Source organism: Dermacentor silvarum, chromosome 10 (genome assembly GCF_013339745.2).
Source record: "Dermacentor silvarum isolate Dsil-2018 chromosome 10, BIME_Dsil_1.4, whole genome shotgun sequence".
Classification (NCBI taxonomy): Eukaryota; Metazoa; Arthropoda; class Arachnida; order Ixodida; family Ixodidae; genus Dermacentor; species Dermacentor silvarum.
The window spans coordinates 23,521,839-23,541,289 of NC_051163.1; the positions used below are offsets into that span (position 1 = coordinate 23,521,839).

Here is a 19,451-nt window from a genome sequence, read left to right on the forward strand (position 1 = left end):
ACGGTTGACAAGCGGCGACTGGGACGTGCGGTCGCTCGACTGGAGATGTTTCACTGTGATTCGCGTGTGTGCCAGATGCGCTTCTCTTCTTTTTTTTTTCTGTGGTACACGATGACAGTCCGCGCGGAAACCGCTCGTATTGCAACGACGAGTGAGCTTGCATGTCGTGCGCCTCGAGGAGCGGTGAAAAGTGCGAGATGCGTGGCGCGCAAACGGAAAAACTGCGACGCCGTCGTGAACGTCGCGCTCTCCTAATGGCTTTCGCCTTCTATATACAGTGACTTCTTTAAAGCGAATAGCTTTCTTTGGCTGTTTCGCCCGTTTTCGTGGGGCAGCGGTTGAATTTTCACCGATACAAAAGCGTCCATGCAGACGACGTGCAACTCGGGACATATTCTGCGACGATCCACTTCGGCGATACCATCGCCTTGGCCATCAGGCGCGCGCTGATTGGCTGGTCGAGAAAAATCGGGTGAGCTCATCAGCACGTAGTGCTCAACCAGTAATTCACCTCATCCGATTTTGCTTAACTAGCCAACCAACGCGCGCCTGATGCCCAAGGCGATGGCATCGCCGAAGTGGATCGTCCACGAATACGTCCCCTGATTCGTGGAGGGAGTGTTGCGGAGACGAGCGTGCCAGTCCACTAATGCTACCGCTAGGGATGTGCCGGTCAGTGGCTCCGTTCTCTACGAAATTACACAATGAGGTAACAAACGCCACCTAAATACCCTTACTGCAACAAATATACTCGGTCAAGCGCAGCATTTCTTCGAAAAAAAGAAAACGTATAGCTTTCTCAGAGCGATCGGCTATTCTCTTATACATTGACGATCATCGTTGATAGTATCCTGCACATAGTTTCTTTTTTTTTTTTTTTTTTTTTGAAAACACGGTCTCCTTTGGCGACTTCAAATCGATTTGAAGGTTCGTCGGCATCTAGGTTTCTGGCCACTTTCGTCTCGTAACATAGACGATTTGAGGCCTATAGCGCAAGTACAGGGCAAGCGAAAAAGTCGTCACAGTGAAGCTCGCAGCGAAAGAAAAACGCACCTAGATTACCGTGGGGCTATGTATCGTGAGCAGTAATAATGCGCAATTAGCGCATATAGGCCGAAATGAAAGCCCACATGACCCAGATAGGGCCGATTCCGGAGATAGTGCAGTCTAAACAATCCCACATGGTGCACTAATGCGCCCCGGAAGGCCTTGTCTTTCTTCGATGTCAACAGCTATTAAGTCGCTTTCTTTTTTTTAAAAATTTGAGCCCTTATGAATGCGGCCGCCGCTGGCCGGACTTCGATCCCCGACCTTGTGGTACTCAGAAGCAGAACGCGCTGCTAACGTAAAGCACATTGCTTGCGCTGCTATACAGGCTGCTCCACCGCTATAGATATAGTGTGGACGCTTGTACAGTCGGCGTGAGAAGTTTATACGGACCACGCAATATGGAAAAAAAACTGAATTTCCTAGCAGATTTGTGAACGTAGCCCGTAGAACCGTATACAACGTTATCTTATTCAGATATATTAGAGTACACACGGAAAATCGGAGTACCTTATCTGTGCGCCCAGGCTACAGAGGTGTTCAGCTTTCTTACAGCGAAGCTGCATGTGCCTGTAGACTGAAGCACTCGTGGTCCGACCACAGAAACCCTCCAGCGGAAATACACCTATCGAAAACCTATCGAAAACCTGCGTCTCGTTCACTTGGTATATACCTAAATTGGCATGGAAGGGTATGAACATGAAACTGAACATGAACTAACATGAACTAACATGAACATGAACTAACATGAAAGATAGGTCATGATATCAATAACGTCACGTGCTCGTCAGTTACGTCACGATTAACGCAGCATGCCCGCATTGGATATGCGGGTGTGAGCCAGGGACAAGAAAGAAAGAAAGAAAAATCACGCGTGGCTCATACCGGGGCCGCACACTTCAACGTCGCTGGTTTACCATCTGTACGGGGTGCACGGGCGGTGATATATATATATATATATATATATATATATATATATATATATATATATGATCTCGCGGTCCGCAAACTTTCGACACCAACATTACGCCGCGATACATGGAGCTAGCAGTCTTAGGAGGACAAAACGGAGCAAGCGGCAGTGACACGATATCCACACGAGAGGTTTCTAGAAAAGCCACGAAGAATGATTGTTTTACATCACGAGTTTACATCGCGCATGTTATTAGCATTGGAGGGTGGGGTGGGGGGGCATGCTTTCGTACAGTTTCCTGCACTGCTCGAGCGTCGTACGTGTCTGCCCGGCTCGCCTTTGGGCTGACACGAGATCCCGAGATACCCGACTCTCCTCTGTTTCGCGATCAGATCAGAGTGCGTCCGCACGGAGTCCGACGGCCCGACTATACAGCCCGACAGTCACGGGACGATTGTTCGCGCCCCTGCAAGCGGTGGTTGCAATTGCACTGCTGAAAATTCACCCGAGTCTGCTTGTATGACATATGCATTGCGGTTGCTATCGTTGCCACTGCTGTAGCCCTTCTGGCGAAACTGCGATTTTTTTTTCTTTTGATTGGTTTCTTACTATCGTAGACTGTACGTGATTGTTAAGAGTAAATCTCCGGAAGGAATAGCAGGTAACAGAGCAAAGCGGCGAGTTTTCAAAATAACGGCACATTTCAGCGACCGCCCCTCCCCTTATTCCTCAGGCTCTGCAATCATTGAACGCTGCCGCAGCAGCATCCCGCTGAGGTCACACCGTCATCTTCTCAAGAGAAACTACTTCGTGATGCTTACACGACGCCGTCTTGCCATCGTCCTCCGTACAACAAAGAGTGGGGCAGGCGGATGTTTCGAGCGTCTAACTTGCTGTCGCAGTAATAGTCACTAAACGTGGCGAACCCCCCCCCCACAACAGACGTATGTCCAAGCCGCTGGAAGTATACGAACCGAGCCGAGGTCTAGCTTCCATCGCACTGCACGGAATTAGCGAGGGGACAAAAAAACGCCATTTTTCTCTCTCTGCCATCCGCAACGTTATTCAGCCGCGTTTCTTTCTCACGCCGGGAGTTGCCCCGAGAGGCTTTCTCTTTTTTTTTCCTCGTTCCCGGTGGCCACAACGAACTTCAATTCCACGCGCGTGTACGAAAACGGGGATCCGGTCGCTATCAAATCAGACGGTGTGTCGAGGTTGCCAAACGGCTTACACAGGCACCACGCCGGGGCGCAGCAGTTATTGTTGGCGGGGAAACAAGCGGAGAGGGCGACGAGACTTCTTAACGATTCTGCCGCGATGTCTGTAAGCACCGAGCAAGGTCGGAACACTTTTCGTACCACTTGACTTGTGAATCTCTGCGACACTATACGCCGTGCTTTTTTCCCTTTCGAAATTATGTTTTCGGTTTCTTCTAAGCTTGCGGTATCCACAGTTCCTTCACCTCTTCTGCCCTCCCCCCCCCCCTCCTTCCCTTCGCTCAGTGCAGGGTAGTAAACCGGATGTTGTCATCTGGTTAATGTTGCTGCCTCTCTCTGTGCATGAACTGGCAGTGCGGGTAGCCATTGACGAAGTTTTTTTTTTTTTTTTTTTTTTGGAACTGAGGGAGCAACCCTTCTTGGGAGCCCGAGCGAAGGCGTGCTCTCAAAGCAATTAGAGCAGTCGTTGACATTATACGGAGAGGCAGTCTCAGATGTGAGCCGACTGTAAACAAGTCTTGGCACGATGCGCGTTAACTTCACTTCTGTATGTTCATCGTTACCAGCCCTGTCGTTTCTACGCTTCCCTCACTTGTGCTCGGTATCTCTCCAGAACGTGATGACTCAGGCAGGCATCTTTTTAAAAAATTTATCTGGTAATCTACTCATGTCTCGAGTGAGAGCTCTAGTACCAAAATGATTGAAACTGATATGAATCTATACACATACAAATGCAAATCAGCGCCAGAGGCTTAGAGAATACAGATACATACAAAGCCAGCTCTTTTTTTTTTTTCTTCATCGAAATATGACCGCTCTCGACTGTTTGATTGTTTCCGACTACGACTGTGGCTATATAAACATTTTTTTAAATATTCTTTTTTGTTTTTACCAGGGAGAGTAAGTAATTCTTTCACATGTTTCGAACAACTTGAAAAGAACGCTTCGCTTTTCTTTGTTCGGCAGTACAGCTGCAACGTTTTACCGCTGCCCTGTCCCAACAATTCGCACGGTCTTCGCATCTTGGCTCCGATCCAAAAGAGGAGACGCACCATTGCGTGACACAACGCGGTTGCTGCCTCGGAGAGTTCGTCGAAGCCTTGAACCCCTTCCACGGAATTCCACCCGATGGAACCATTATACCGGGCAATTAAAATCCGGGAATACCGTTGGCTTGTCTCTTAGCCATAAGAGGACAATGTCGCTGAATTGTTTGTTCATACGCCCTGTGTGCTTAAATCTGTTTCAGTTTTTTTTTTTTTTTTTTTATTCCTGCGTTGCTTCTCGTTAGATCTCTTACTACTGTTTCGTAGTTCTTTAAATAGTCAACATAAAATTCACGCAGAAACTCTACTGGAGTTGTCTAAGTATGCTTAAGCATTGTGCCGCTTGCTCATCTCCACGCAGCCCGGTGTCATTACCAATGTTATGAAACTTCTTCCGACCAGTATAAACCCTTATCGGTTGTTATCAACATTACTCAACATGATCCGACCCTTATCAACTTTTATCGGTCCTTATCAACCTGGTCGTCCAGCGAAGCTGTTGCTTCATTGCAATGTAATGCTTCATTGGTGGTTCGGATGCTTGTTTTGAGCTTGTTATTTATCGAAGCGTATGCGGTTCTGTGTGTTGTGTGGGTGATTTCAATGAATGCACGCACTGTTCGGGCTTCGCTTTGCTGAGCGCTTGTAGCCTCTGCCTGACGTGGGTATGAGCCATTGCATTCGTCTTACACGGGACGGACTGGATTCTCGTTGGGTAGGCATAGAAATGCTTACGCACTTAAAATCAACCACAATGCAGCATTGTTGAGTGGACCTTACGTTGCAAGATACAGAAATACGCTTTACAACTGTTTGATATTGCACATTACTGCCGCTACTGCCGCGATTGTGTTGGAGCGTACTCGGATAGATTATTCCCTGACATCGGAATGGCGTGTTACTCTAAATTGCGTTCAACATCCAGCGCGTAGTAGTTGCGTTACAGTAGATCTCCTAGTTGGATTAGCGAAGAAAGTTTTCGTCAACATCCGGAGTGAAGTTAGTGCCCCCTAAGCCTAGAAGTGGGCGAGCGACTCTTCACGGTCGTGCAGAAAGGACCCTAATTGCCTTAGGCATCGTCTCACCGAGGCTGAGAGATGGATCTGACGAGAGACCTTCCAGTTAATGGCAACAGAAGGACACGCTCTTCGGTTTAAGTGCCATTTGACCTCGAAAGTCGAGGCTGCGTGGCAGAGGGAATGGAGTGAGCTCTCCGTCTATTCGCTGGTGGCTTGCCACGAAAGGGCAAAACGGGCCAACGCGTGAGAGTTCGTGCACGCATTTTCATGAACTGTAGTACACAGTAACCTTGGTGAATTGGTCACGCCACTTGCGATGCGCGTCTTCGGTGACAACAACCCCCCCTGACAACGCCTTGCTAACACCATGTATAACACGCTGACAACTTTTCACTGACACCGGTTAGACAAACATTACCCGTTCTACGTCGTCATGACTACGTCATTCTGACTACCAGTGCTAACACTATCGTCACTATCGAAGTTAGCGGGTTGAATATCCGCGCCGGAGACCTGTTACACACTTAACCTGTTCACTCATTGGACAAAGTCATAGGACGACTACAGATCTTTTTCTCCACGGACCCAGACCACGGTTTCGCGTTGAATCTTTCAATGAAGTTGCTCTCTCTCTCTCTCTCTCTCTCTCTCTCTCTTTCGCTCTCAAAACTACATGATATCCACAAAAAGAACTTCACAATCATTTAATAAGTTCCATGCACGGAGCTAGGCGGAGACGCCAATTCTAGCCAGCGATTACTTTTTTTTTTTTTCCTGTCTTGCACAAGGCTCACGGCGCGGTCGAAACGTGGGGCTTGACGTCACATGACCACGTCACACTCTGTTGGCATCAGACAAGTTTATCAACAGGCGTAAATATAGCTGACTTTAGCTCTGCGACCCTTCTTTGCTCACCGTCGCTGGCGCATTTGAAAAAACATATCAACTAGATGTGGCAGGTGCACGAACTTATGAGGGCCATCTCTGTCGGGATCTTTATCATGGTGCAGGAATAGCAGCTACTAACTTTCAACAGTAAACGAATGCTTTCCTTTTTGTCATTACAGCAGCGAAGTAACTCGCTAAAACGGCTTCGATGTCACTGTCCAAAGCATGCACAAGTGGGAGAAAAAAAACTAAATTAAATTGTGAAGTTTTGGGATGATGTTATCGGAATGTCGTCTGCCAGAAAAGCTCACAACCGTTAGCAAACTAAACTCAAGTCGGTCTGTGAGGTCTACAAGTGAAGTGCGAGAGGCGAGAAAAATCAGTCATAAAAGCAATGGCCACCTTTTCGACAAATTGTCGTCAAAATACACGTCCACGTACGCTTCATAAGCTGCGACAGATAAATTTCTCGTTTCACTGAGAACCTTGCATATCAAAAACAAAGTGCAAGTCATTGAGCACCTCGACACACATCGAAGCTGGAGGGTATGTACAGAACATTCACAAAAATTTAATGCCTGGAGGACACCTGAGAAAAGGCCGTTCCCAAACAAGATGAGAAAAAAAATAACGTTCCGATACCGTTTGTTTTTAATTTTTAGATGCTAACTTCTGTTTGTCTAACTAAGCAAATAAACTGTAGCTCGGGCTATCGTACTGAAGCGAAGTCGTTTATTCGTCCGACTGACATGCCGAATTAAGTATAGGAGAGATCGAGTCTGAATGAAACAAACCTGGGCTCAACTTCGGGACTCCAAGTGACGCAGGCGATCTTGTGTCCATCTCGGTTGCGGAACGAGCCGCTGTCGTCTGCTAGCACACCGATGGTTGACGACATGGTTGACCAACTTTTGTGGCGTCCTCCGATCCTCGAGAGCATCAGGGATGACGCTGTACTTCCCGATGCTTCGCCCCCTGCACTTGACACAGGTGCCAAACTCAGAGTCCGTTGAACCGCACTCACACAAACCGCAAGGGAACGCTCGGTGACGTATCCAAAACGCAGAAGCGAAACCGACTCCGCCGATGATGTCGTCTGCAAAGAGCGGCCCAACTCGTCGTCTGCAAGCACACCTACTGCGGGTCAGCTTTTCAACTCACGGAAACAACGCAATCGATACTCAGAAGGCAATGAGAGCTTGCGATGTAACTTTTCTAGGATTATCGAATGAGTGTGTAAATAACATCAACTCGCGAAGCTGAAAACGAAGTTCAAATGCCGGCCGCGAGGCTCCGGAGTTTGCGGCGTCGCTCGCGGGGGAGCGATGCCAAATGTGAGGTTGCCGCGGCGCGTTCCGGTTTTCAAAGCAGGTTGTTGGCGCGCTGTGCTCGATTTTGTCGTTTTTGTTTTTGTCCCCTGACGACGGCGCAACGACCGGTAGTGACGTATGGTCGTGACGAAACGAGAGTATTCTCTTGCTCTCCCCTCTAGCTTCTCCTCCCATCTTCCCGTCCACCAATCGACACCGCCTCCTTCACTCTCTGCCCAACGAAGCGCGTTTGATTTTCTTCCTTTCTCTCGTTTGCTAGAGCGGGAAACTTGAACGATCCGACGTGGAACGTCGTTGCTGCTCGATGCTCGGCTGACCAAATTTTGCCTAACGTTTTGTTGACATCTGGATAATGACTCCATCTAAATAATGGCGGAAGCGACTTTTGGTCTCAGTCCGCAGAAGGCTGTGCCCAGCCGCTGATTCCGAACCCGCCGAACAGAGTGCAAGCTTGTGCTTTTATTAAATGGCGCTGGCTCTCTGACCAATCACGGCACTGGCATAACGAAGGCTGTGTGTTTCAGTTTAGTCCTGAGCCAGTCTGCTCTTAATTTTAGCCTTGATAATACCATCTAAGCTAGGTTAATGTTATCTCTAGCTACCACAAAGGTGTGGTTGGACCAAGCATACAAGATACCGAGCTTTTCAGAACATCGGGGGCATATCAATAGAAGTATGACGCGTTCTTTATGTTGCTGTGTTGTGGCAACTATCCAGTCTTTTGTATTACGAGCACTGCAAGACTGGTAGGCTGATACGGCACACGCAAGTCCGGACACCCTATCTTTTTGATTAATTAATTGATTGACTGACTGGGTGTAACATCCGCAGGCATCAAAAGGCGTGTGAGAGACGCTGTAATGGTGTGAATTAGATTAAGCTTTAGCACCTAACCTTTACAACCTCAGCCAGGAAACGAACCCGAGAGCTCGTTTTCCTCAGCAGAAGGCCATAGTCACTGAGCCGCCCGGAGGGTCCTTGTCTGCGGCATCTTGATTTGAGCATACTATTGACATATTCGGGAGCCCGTTTCAGAGTGTTCTGGCTGCGCCGGAAAGTTCGCGTTCAAGAGCAACTGAACGTTACTCTACAAGGAATAACGTTAAGTTGCTCCGTGTAGCATAGTTGCTCCTTGTAGCATATAGTTGCTCCTTGTAGCATATAGTTGCTCCTTGTAGCATATAGTTGCTCCTGTAGCATAGTTGCTCCTGTAGCATACGCGGGCTACACTGACAAGGAAGCAGGATCATCCCTTCCATTCCCAGGTTATTCTCGCACAACGGCTTTAAAGATGCCTTTCATTCGCTCCGTATATAGCACATCCAGGGAGCTTTCAAACGACCACACGAATATGCCATATGCTTTTATGCGTTTGCGCGTAGTCGGGAAGAAACAGCGTGAATTCAGTCAACTCCCTGATAAGATGATGTCGTTTATACGATTAGATATATAGCGCAGAAACACGTGACATAGAAAAGAGCAGACACGCAGTCCTGTCTATCCCGTCCCGTCTGGTGTATTCGTGCGCTGTATGTCGTCCAATCATGAATCTCCAACACGCACTACTTTTCACAGAGCCGTTGACTCAGCGTGCGACTAAACATGCTTACACGGCGATACCTAAACGCCGAGTCACGTGGTGGTGCATGCTGCGTGAATTTACTGAATGTGACGCGATTCGAGTTTCCTTATTAGCAGGCCGCGTATTGCACCGTCAGAAATGCTAGTGCGGGAAGAACAACAACAACTTTATTGATGAATAAAACGCTCAATGGGTGGAGCCCGTAAGACAAGGGCCCCACTGGCTTCCCTACACCGTGTTGCTTGTCGGACCTCTTCCTGTGAACTGGACAGCGCTGCCTCCCATTGTGCGTGCTCCGTAATTTCTGTGTTTGTCTTTTGTGTTTATGCCGTGCATGCCCACGAAATGTGGTCTAGGCTTGGCGTGCCCCCGCACCATGAGTATATGTCCGTATACCTTTCTGGATGAATTTTGTGGAGAATGTGCAGGTTGTTATATGTATATGTTTGCAGCTGTCTCCATATAACCTGTTCTTCCTTACTGATATTCTTATGTGGGGATGGTAGTTTCATTCTATTCCCTCCGTGATAGTTTAATATTGCAGAGTAGTTCTGGTTAATCGGGATGAGGTCGTCATAGGCGTCTGTGAGTACCCGTGGCGTGTAGTACGGGCGCGAGTGACTCTGTCAGCCTCTTCAGTTTTCCCTGATTCCCTCAAGAGTGGGCACCCATAAAAAGTGAAATTTGGCTCGGAGTACTATATCTCGTATAATCTCATAGGCTGCTGTGCATATTCACCCCCTGAAGAAGCTTCTGCATGTCGCTGGTGAGCCCGATAGGATGGTTATTTGTTGTTGGCTTGGTTCCGTCGCTTTGATAGCTAGAGCTATGGTGATTTCTTCTGCTTCCACTATAGTGGCGTTGTGAGTGGAGGCGCTGGTGATTTCTCTGCCCAAGTAGTCAGTGACTGCAGCTAACGTTCTTTTTCTGCCTGCCTGGGCATCTTGCCGCGTCCACGAAGCGGGAGTTTGGTTCGTCTCCACATGTTTCCTCAATGTATGCAGCTCTGGCTTCTCCTCTGCCTGCAGGTAGAGTTGGGTCCATATTTTTAGGTATGGGCGCCACTTTTATGCTGCTTCTGATTTTTGTGGGGACGGGTTTAGCTTGGTTGTGTTTTTCTAGGAGCCCGTGATACCTGAGTCTGCCAAGGAGTTTCCTACTCGTGGTCGTTTGTGCGAGTCTGTTTCATTGGGTTATCAGTTAAGCTTCTGCCAGTTCCTCGAATATATGATGGATCCTGAGAGACATCAGTTTTTCGGTTGAGGCACATTGCGGAATTTGTAGGGCGATCTTGTATGCTTTCCGAAAGTAAGCCTTTATCGCATTCATCTCTGTTTTCGTTAGTGGGTAACACGGCAAGCTCTAAATGAAGCGGCTAACCACCAGACTTCTGTTTAGGCGAAGGGAGTCTGATTCCTTCATCCCCGTCCTTTTTGTGGTTACTCGCTTTATCAGTCTTGCGACATGCTGTATTGCTGTCTTCATGAGGTTAAGCCCGCGTTGGCAGTGTTGATTTGATTGTAGCCACCTGCCTAGTGCCCGGATTGTGGTTTTCTCAGGTATTGTAGAATTTGCAAGTCTGATTTCCAATTTAAGGGCCGGGTCCGTTGGGACCTTACAGTTCCCTTTGCCTCTCCAGACTCGTATGATCTTTGATTTCTCTGAGGAGCATTGCAGCCCTCTGGATCACACGTATGTCTCGATTTCACAAGCAGCTGCGTGTAATCGTTCTTCTTTTTCACGTAGCGACCCTGTGACACAGCAGGCTGTAATGTGATCCGCGTACAGGGCGTGCTGGATACCAGGGATGGCTTGTAGTTTTCTTGCAAGGCCTATCATCGCCATGTTAAATAGAGTTGACGAGATCATGGGGATTGCCCTTGTTGGGTGCATTGAAGGTCTTGCTTTCGATTGCGCCAAATTTAATCTCAGCGGTTCGGTGGTTTAAAAAGTTGCAAACATACGTGTATATCCGCTCTCCGCAGTTGGTTTCAGACGGGCCATCGAGTATTCCTTGGTTACTTACGTTATCAAAAGCTCCCTCTATGTCGATGGCCATGACGACGTGTTGGCATGATCTTGGGATGTTTGTCAGGACTTCTTCCTTGAACTGTAGGAGGACACCTTCATTTGAGAGCTTGCGTCTGAATCTAAACAGTGTCCGAAATGATTTCATTGTCCTCCAAGTAGTTTTGTAACTTAGAGTTGGCTATTCTTTCAAATATTTTCCCCAGGCCAGAGGTTAGGGAGATTGGTCTAAGGTTTTCAATTGCTAATTTCTTTCCAGGCTTGGGAATTAAAACTATTTGAGCGTGGTTCCACTGACCTGGAGTAGTACCCTGTTTCCAACGTTCATTTATAAATGTGGTGTATGCCTCTATAGAGCGTCATCGCTTAGGTTTCTAATCACGGGGTTAGTTATCCGGTCTCCGCCTGGGGAAACTTCAGCTAGAAGCTTGGTGGACTCACAGAAACGAGCTAGGAAACAAACTACGGGGTTTCCGAAAATATCCCCCGTTGCGCCCGCGCCGGCGCATTCTGTTGACTTCTTCGCCTTCCTCGCGGCGAAGGAAAAACAGGAAGAACATTCCGCATGGCCGAAAGCGGCAGCTGCTCGCGCCTGGCCATGCATAGCAACCGCTCTCGCGCCAACCCGTGGACAACACTGGCCCTCCGGTCAACGCACCGCGAGCCGGCCACACAGGTTTAGCCCCGCTCGCTCTGGTTCTCCTACCCTCATTTTAGATGCGCCTCGCTTCTTTCACCTAATCCACTGCACTGAGAACTATATCCGTAGCCGTTGTCGCACTGCTGCGGTCTCTGGAGTAAAGACACCAGTGATGTGGGTGATTTGTGGACGACGGATTAGCCAAACACTGCAGCAAGGCGTGGGGCCAGGGATTCGAAATCGTCGTCACCGATCTGAACCAACTCGTCCGCCTCATTAAAATACGGAGTATCTCTGTTTGCGTAAGCTTCTTGGAAGCGGTGGTCTTGCTCTTGCGACTTTATCTTTAGATCTTGGTACCTCGCATTACCAAGAGGTGAAGGCTAAAAGGGACGCTAAAGCAAAACGCTAAATCAGTTTAGACTGATAAAGCATTCTTGGAAAACTCTGTTGCCGTTAATACCAATAGGCTGATTATTAGACGTCACAGCGTGCTGGTGCCGGAACTCGAAGGCGGTGTCGCCACAAGCGTTGAGTTTTTGCTCTTTTTTCAAGCATCTTCTTGCGGTAAGAGTGGTGTTTTTGGTAGCTCTATGGGGGTAATTTACTAACACAGCAGAAATCCCTTGTTTCTCGTTAGTGTGTCTTTAAGTGCCCCGAAACGTCCATCCTATCCACAACGAAAGCAGACGCAAGGCCAGAGCAGTAGCGATCCTCAAACAGATAAAGCAAGAAGGTATCGGAGCAAGATTCGTCGACGCCGCGGAGTACAGTGATGGGAAGACCTTTGCCGTCGTCGTGGTCGACTCCAGCTGCATGATTTCCAATAGCGCTTCGATTCGCACTTCAGACCCCGAAGTCGCCGAGCAAGCCGCCCTCGCCCTAGCTGCAAGACGGTCGTGGGTCCGAGATCTATAGCGATTCCAGAACGGCAGTTAGGGCTTTTCAGAAAGGTCGCATCGCCGAGCAAGCTGCTCGTCTTCTTAGCGTCTCGAGTCCAGATGCTCTCACGCATCATTCGGGTCAGTGGTTTCCCGCTCAAGTAGGGTCGGTCGAGGGTGCTCCCCCGAACTTCATTAGTCTGCTCACGAGCTGCGCGCGACCTCTACCGACCGCGCTTCCTGTGTAAGGAGCGCCGACTCGCCTCCCCCCTACGGCCACAGGGACGCTACCGCTACTCATAACGAGGTTACGAAATTCTTCTAGAAGTCTAGAAGGGCCTTTCCACCCCCTCACCCCAACTTGAATAGGGCGCAAGCCGTTTCTCTTAAATTCTTACAGACCGGCCCATATCCGTGTCTGGCCATTCTACACGAAGTTAACCCCGACGTATATCGCGACGACGCCTGCCTGTCCTGCGGGCAGACCTCCATTCTAGCCCACATGCTCTGGGAGTGCGGGTCGAGATACCCCAAGTTCAGCAAGTAGGAGTGGACTCGCTTATGCGTAGCCCCACTCTAGACACCGGCGTGCCCACGACCGGGCTGGTGGGACCTGCCGGTCCCGACGTGGTCCTAGCAGGGTGCGCGACGAGTTCGCGTCCTCGCCGGACCTCCAGTAAAGTTCACTCACTCACTCACTCACTCACTCACTCACTCACTCACTCACTCACTCACTCACTCACTCACTCACTCACTCACTCACTCACTCACTCACTCACTCACTCACTCACTCACTCAAGTGCACGCTCCGACGAAAGCTACTCTGCCAGGCCTTCAGGTATACTGTGCGCTTCTCAAGTAGCGAATCAACATTTGGTCGAAAGCAGCGGTATAGAAGTTTGAGGGATCAGAAAAGCTTTTTGCCCGCAGTTATTGCCCGCAGCAAACACACGCACTGTCATCAAGTTGTGTTCTCATTAAAGGAACTCTGTGCTATGCATGGTACTGTGGTGTGATTGTGGAGCCAGATGCCTTTTTCTTTTTTTTTCTATATCTTAATCATTTTCTCATTCGTCAGGATTCAAAAATGCTTCCCCCGTTTATGCGGTGGGAAACCTTTCTAATTACAAACAAATTGTTGCAGAAACCATCTAACATGATTTTCGAGAGATATCTGAGCCCAGTGGCTAAAATTAAATCGTATCATTGACTGTCAAAGCGAGCGAACAGCTTATGCTGGACCACTTAAATAAAATGAGCACACTAGCAATACGCTTCAGAAGTGCACTCCTGGCGTCGATAGCGTTTGATTGTATACTGCTGGCGTCAACAATGTTTCTTGTTGTTGGCGGCGCATATTATCGCCGACCTGTATTGGGTGAGTGTTACGTTTGCCTTGTGCCCTCGTTTCTTGTGTGTGCGCTGCAGTTTCAAGATGGTAGACGGTATGTCAGCGTAATGACTATAGTTTGAGGACAACGGAATTACGACACGAGGACGGAATGACAACGGCTGCGCGTCTACGCCTCTCCGCTTTTTCACTTCGCGGAGGCTGCAGACACTCCTCCGGCCATTCGCATTAAAAACAATGTAGACCTCCACGCACTGTGGGAGTCTCTACACGCATAGCAGTGGTGAACCGGAAATACGAAACGGCGTCAATGAAAGAGACCAGACGCGTTGCGCACTTCGGCAACGAACGCACGCCGCGCAACAAGTCATCCGAGGCAGCGGAGAAATGCGACACTGCATCGCCGCCACCGACGACAGCATCTAAACCATAGAGTTTCTCACTATAACACCTAGAGGGTAATCTGGCGCCACCGTCTATGGGAGTTTCCTAAAGGGTGATGTGCGCTCATGAGAATGACGGGTTATGTGTCTGCGAGGCTTGCGTTGGCTGGTGTTGAACGAAGCTTCGTCTAAAACGTGGACATGGCTACACAAATAATGCGTTCTTAAAATAAATCTCCGTAAAAGGCTTTCGTTCACCCATATTACATCTCTCAATAAAGTTTGATCACCTACAATGCAGGATCAAGCCAAGAAAAGCAAGAACAGACGACGAGTTGTTCCAAAGCGAGCGAGAATCTTCGTCTGTCCTCCAACTTTAGCGGCCAGCTGATACTTTTTAGGCTTCATAGAATTGTAGGCCCAATAATGAGTCCTCACAATTAAACAAAACATGTTTTTGTGTAATAATAAAGCTAAAACAGCTTTTTACGTGGTGTTTCAGGAGGAAACGAATCATTGTGACAGACGGAACGGTGCTAGCCAGGCGCGTCTTCGAAGGCGTCTTGACTCTCCGAGAACGATGCCAATCCGAAGGCACAATATACCGGCATTCCCATGCATACCACAGCGCAGAAGCGCCAGATTTCCCTCTGGGTAATATAGTGAGAAACTGTATGATCTAAAGCTTCTGACTTCACAAAGCCCTCGCGAGAGCACGTGCGTCTCGAAGAGTTATAGTTGTCGTTCGGTGGCAAACGCGCCCCGCAACTCAGTGGCCTTACACCTTACACGTGTCATGCACGTGTAAGGTTCGACACGCGTCAGAGAGCACGTGTCAGGCTCTGCGGAAGGCCTGACAAAGCTCCTACAGTAGAGATCAGTGGACAAAGCTTGGACATAGCAAACAAAATACCACAGCGCAGTGCCCACCTTTATACAGGGTGGTTCACGTAACTTTAGCCAAACATTAAAATATGCAAATGCTACGCAGCTGGACAGCACCAAGGTAATGTTGTTTGCCGTCGCTTGGAGATACTATGATTATTTTTGGCATTCCGCTTAATTAAGTAATTAGTCCTAATTAATTAATCAACTTCTCAAATATTATAAATAGAAGAAAAGTGTCAATGATAAAATTGTAGAGCAACGTGAGAAACTCCCCATACAGCTTTCTGTTGCTCGATACGGGCTACACGAAAGTTTTTCCGAGCGCTGAAAGATGCCCGCGAATACACGCAAAGTGCCTCGAGCGGCCAGTCGCGCGGCAATTTTGCGTATTTGTGGGCTTCTTTCACGCTCAAACAGGGCGCTTCGGTCAACACCGATAAAGCCTGCTGTTTGTCGGGCTGAAAGTTTCCCGTCGAGTTCCAGTAAACGCTGACCGCCGAGGTTAAGCAAGCGTCCGGTTGCGCTATGTGAAACTGCGGTTGCGAGTAGCTTGGGGCACCTATGAGCGTCAGCATTCGCAACGCGCATGTAAACGTGATCGCGTTGGGCGTGGGTAATTCGAAGCCACGGCGACGAATTACAGGGCGTAATTTGCGCGACCAAAGAAGGGTTCACGGAGGAGGGAGCCAACGTCAACAACACACTGATTGTCGCCACGCCGACTGCAAACTCTTGTCTCACCTTGACGTGGCTCAGGTCAGGTTTAAAAAAAAAAAAACGACTTTATGATCATGTTTAAAAGAGGACTTTAGGATCAGGTTTAAAAAACGACTTCACAATAACGCTACCGGGTAGCGCGGTGTGAGTGCGCATACCGACTATTCGCTCGAAAATAAAAATATAAAATAAAAGAGATGAAGACTCGACAATGTGGAACGCCTGACAAAGCTTGTACGCACAGTCAGCGAAATCACGTAATGCAGTGCGCGCCTCTTACGTGCCATGAATGCAGCTTGGTATGTGTTAATGCGATAGCATCGTACAGCGCACTCGCCGGCCATTGTTGATGTGGACTGCGGGCACTCGGTGGATTCGTAACTAATAAATCTTACGTAACTAATTAATGAAATTACATTCTAGACCGCAATGTATGCGTGCAAAGCAAAGTTTCATCGCTTACCTCAGCTCGGTTCGTCGGGGCACGCCCACTCCAGTGCTGGCGCGTTCGAGCACTGCCGCACTCAGGTTCCGTCCCGTGTAGCAGTTGTCACTTCGGCGCAGGTTGGACCCACGTGATTCGACATAAATGATAAAAGTTTGAGCTGCGGAGCGGCAACGTTACTGCCGGCAGCAAACTATATTTGCATCGCTCGTTAAGTTGTCGCGAGCACGGACAGTTTTCCGCAACGCTCGTTTTCCTGCTCGAAACGTTGTCATTTCCAGATGGCGTTATGGTTCTTGCAGCGCAGCGTACAAACGTTCAGCGAGGCCAGCTCACTCGGCGTTGTGACGTAGGGCCATGACCAAGAGCTTTTAAACATTAGGAGGCGCGCGTGAAGGCTTGGTGAAGCGTTGAATCGAGAAGGTAAACATCTTGACGGAATTCGCCCTGTCCAATATAGTGCAATGTTCGATAAAAGAACTCGTCAGGTGAGGGCGGCCACATGGTCAAAATAAAACTAGCGCTCGCCTGAAGTTGAAGTGAAAAACAAACCTGCATGTAATTGACGTATACAGTCTACTACGGGTCCCTTGTTCGCAATGAAGAGGGGCATGAGAGCGCTCGTTCTATTATGACTAAATTGACTCGTGTTGTTGGGCTAATTAACTATGAAGTTAATAACGTTTCAAACCCAGCGTGTCCGGCGTATCGGCGCCAAATCGGCTTCTTCAGCAGGGCTTTAACGATGGATCTGGGGGCGGAGCATGGCATTATTGAATGTTTTGATAATGCAGAGGGTAGCGTTTTCACTTGGGTTGGTAAGCTTTTTTTTTCGGTGTGGTTAACAAAGAAAGAGGTGAAGGTGGGGAGAAAGAATGCGTTGTCTACGTATGGTCTACGTGTGATGGTACATCGACACTGAAGAGAGGAATCTACTGTTGTGGTACGTCCCCTCTTCTTTTTTTTTTTTTTTCATATTTCTCGTGGGGAACTTGCCCTTCGAACGAATAATGTTGTTCGGCGCATTTTGTGTAAGTCATGACTAGACTACAGTAAGAGCCTCTTTCGGGAGCTGGTCTGTATTTGCAAGAGTCCTATTTGTAGAAAACCGAGAAAGTACAGGAGTGCTCACGTAGAAGCGCATAAGCAAGATTGTCTGAGATTGCATATTTATGCAAGCGCACACTTCGTTCGAAAACAAACAGAAAGATGCAGGAAACGCGCTGTTTCTCTGCACTTACGTTCGTCTTCGTTCAAAGTGCGGGATTCTCATTTTAACCTGCGCACACTTGTATACCAACTACCCAAGCCAAACGCTTTCGTTCGCACTCGATGTTTAGGCATACCAAATACGTAATTGTGCAGTCCGTGGATACGAGGTCGAAATAACTGAAACAATTGGTTCTTGTCTTTCGCGGTTACTTTTGAGAAACCGAATCGGTCTAAAGGGTTGAACAGCGTGGGACTCAACGTCACAGCGATAAAACAATGTATAGCACGTTTCCCATATGCATGGAAGCTCTATTTCTTACAGCAGGGCACATTGGCTTATAAGGACGCTTAACTGTGGCGAGGTTGCTCAAATATAAGAAATTGCAGTGCGTAAATTGAGACAAAGTCGTATAGGCTGCCTAAAGGCGAGGCATCTATCTTTATCGATTGCTTGGAAATTAATTTGCTCAGAAACCAAAAGCGCCTCTGAACAGCGACCTTAACTCGGGTCTCGCAGAATTATTTGGCATAGCTTGCATGTGATGGGTTTCACATGACGTAATAGACGCCGCTTCTTGCCGTGCTAGTACCCTAACATGGCGGCAACGATGACGTCAATGCACCGTATCATCACGCGTGCGTGCTTTGCTTGTTGACGGTGACCGTTTTCTTCCTTCCTTTTTTTTTTCTTTACCAGATTATCGCTGTCATCGATTTGACGCTGGGCGCAAGCATCGCGTGTAGTGCTGTCACGTTTCTTGTTTACGCAGTTTCTCGACGTGCCGGTATCGCCGAGATGACGGTGGCCCCGCTGAAATTAATGCAAAAGCCGTCAATACTTGTGCTGCTTCTGCTGCTGCGTCGGCCCTGTATAGACTCTAATCAGTGTTCTTACCTCGATTATTCGAAACAGAAACGAATGTTCGGAAATTGTGAATCGCGAATTCGCGAATAGACTACAGCAAATATAATTATCGTCATCCTTGAAATTTCGAACATTCGCAGAATCCTGTAGTTTCAAGGGATGATAAACGCAGAGGAAAACAGACACTTAAGTGTAGCAATGACAATCATTATTAAATTTGAATGCATAGGACATAGTTGGCTGAATCAAGACAAGGTAATTGAAGGTTGCTTGGAGAGACCTTCGTCCTGCAGTGGACAGGAAATATCAATTATGTCCTCGGGGTATTACGTGCAAAACCCACGATCTGTTTATGAGGCACTCCGTGGTGGGTGACTCCGGGTTAATTTCGGCCACCTGGAGTTCTTTAACGTGCACCCAGCACACGGTGCACGGACGCTATCGAAATGCGGCCGCCGAGGCCGGGAGTCGAAGCGGCGACCTCGTGTTTACCAGCACAACATCGTAGCCGCTAAGCCACCGTGCCGTTCGAGAGAAAAAATATACGCTGCACCGTTGATGCTGCTCCAACCGTCAGATTCTTGGCCCGTCCGCCGTCGCGGGTACGTGCTACATCAGACACAGCATCATCATCACGAGTAGTCACGAAATGCGATACTGCGTGAATGTTAACTGCTCTCTGGTGAACGTATTGTTTTGAAGCGAAAGTGTCAAATTGCTTATTGAGCGACAAAGTCGGCGTCTATCGTCTGGAGCTGCGAAACGGCACCTGAATTCCCATTGGCTGCGACTCGCAGTGCAAAACTCGAAGAACCGCTCAGCGGCGTTGAGTTGGAGATTGATGCTTCCGTATTCACAACTCACAAGAAATTCTTAAGTGCCCTCGGATTATAATTTTTGAATGTGAACTACCGGAACCGCTCTGATCCCTAAGTGGGACAGCCACGCACCAGAAGTTCGTTTGAACGCCCAGATGCACGTCTTGGCCTAACGCACGT

At 48.4% G+C, this 19,451-nt stretch overlaps 1 protein-coding gene across 4 annotated transcripts in view; it reads right to left on the reverse strand.

The window, feature by feature from the left end:
• The window catches only part of LOC119466444 (monoglyceride lipase-like), a 69,219-nt gene extending 52,587 nt beyond the window's left edge, over positions 1–16,632 (reverse strand). Inside the window, exons 1-2 of one of the 4 annotated variants that reach the window (XM_049656813.1) lie at positions 16,395–16,632; positions 6,925–7,226 (exon numbers count right to left, since the gene is read on the reverse strand). In XM_049656813.1, the coding sequence (XP_049512770.1) occupies positions 6,925–7,070 (146 nt within the window). In that variant the 5' untranslated portion in view covers positions 7,071–7,226; positions 16,395–16,632. Of the gene's footprint in view, positions 1–6,924; positions 7,504–16,394 lie in introns of those variants that run through there. The other 3 variants (XM_049656812.1, XM_037726956.2, XM_037726955.2) reach the window with 3 other exon arrangements.
• Between the last annotated feature and the right edge of the window lie 2,819 nt (positions 16,633–19,451).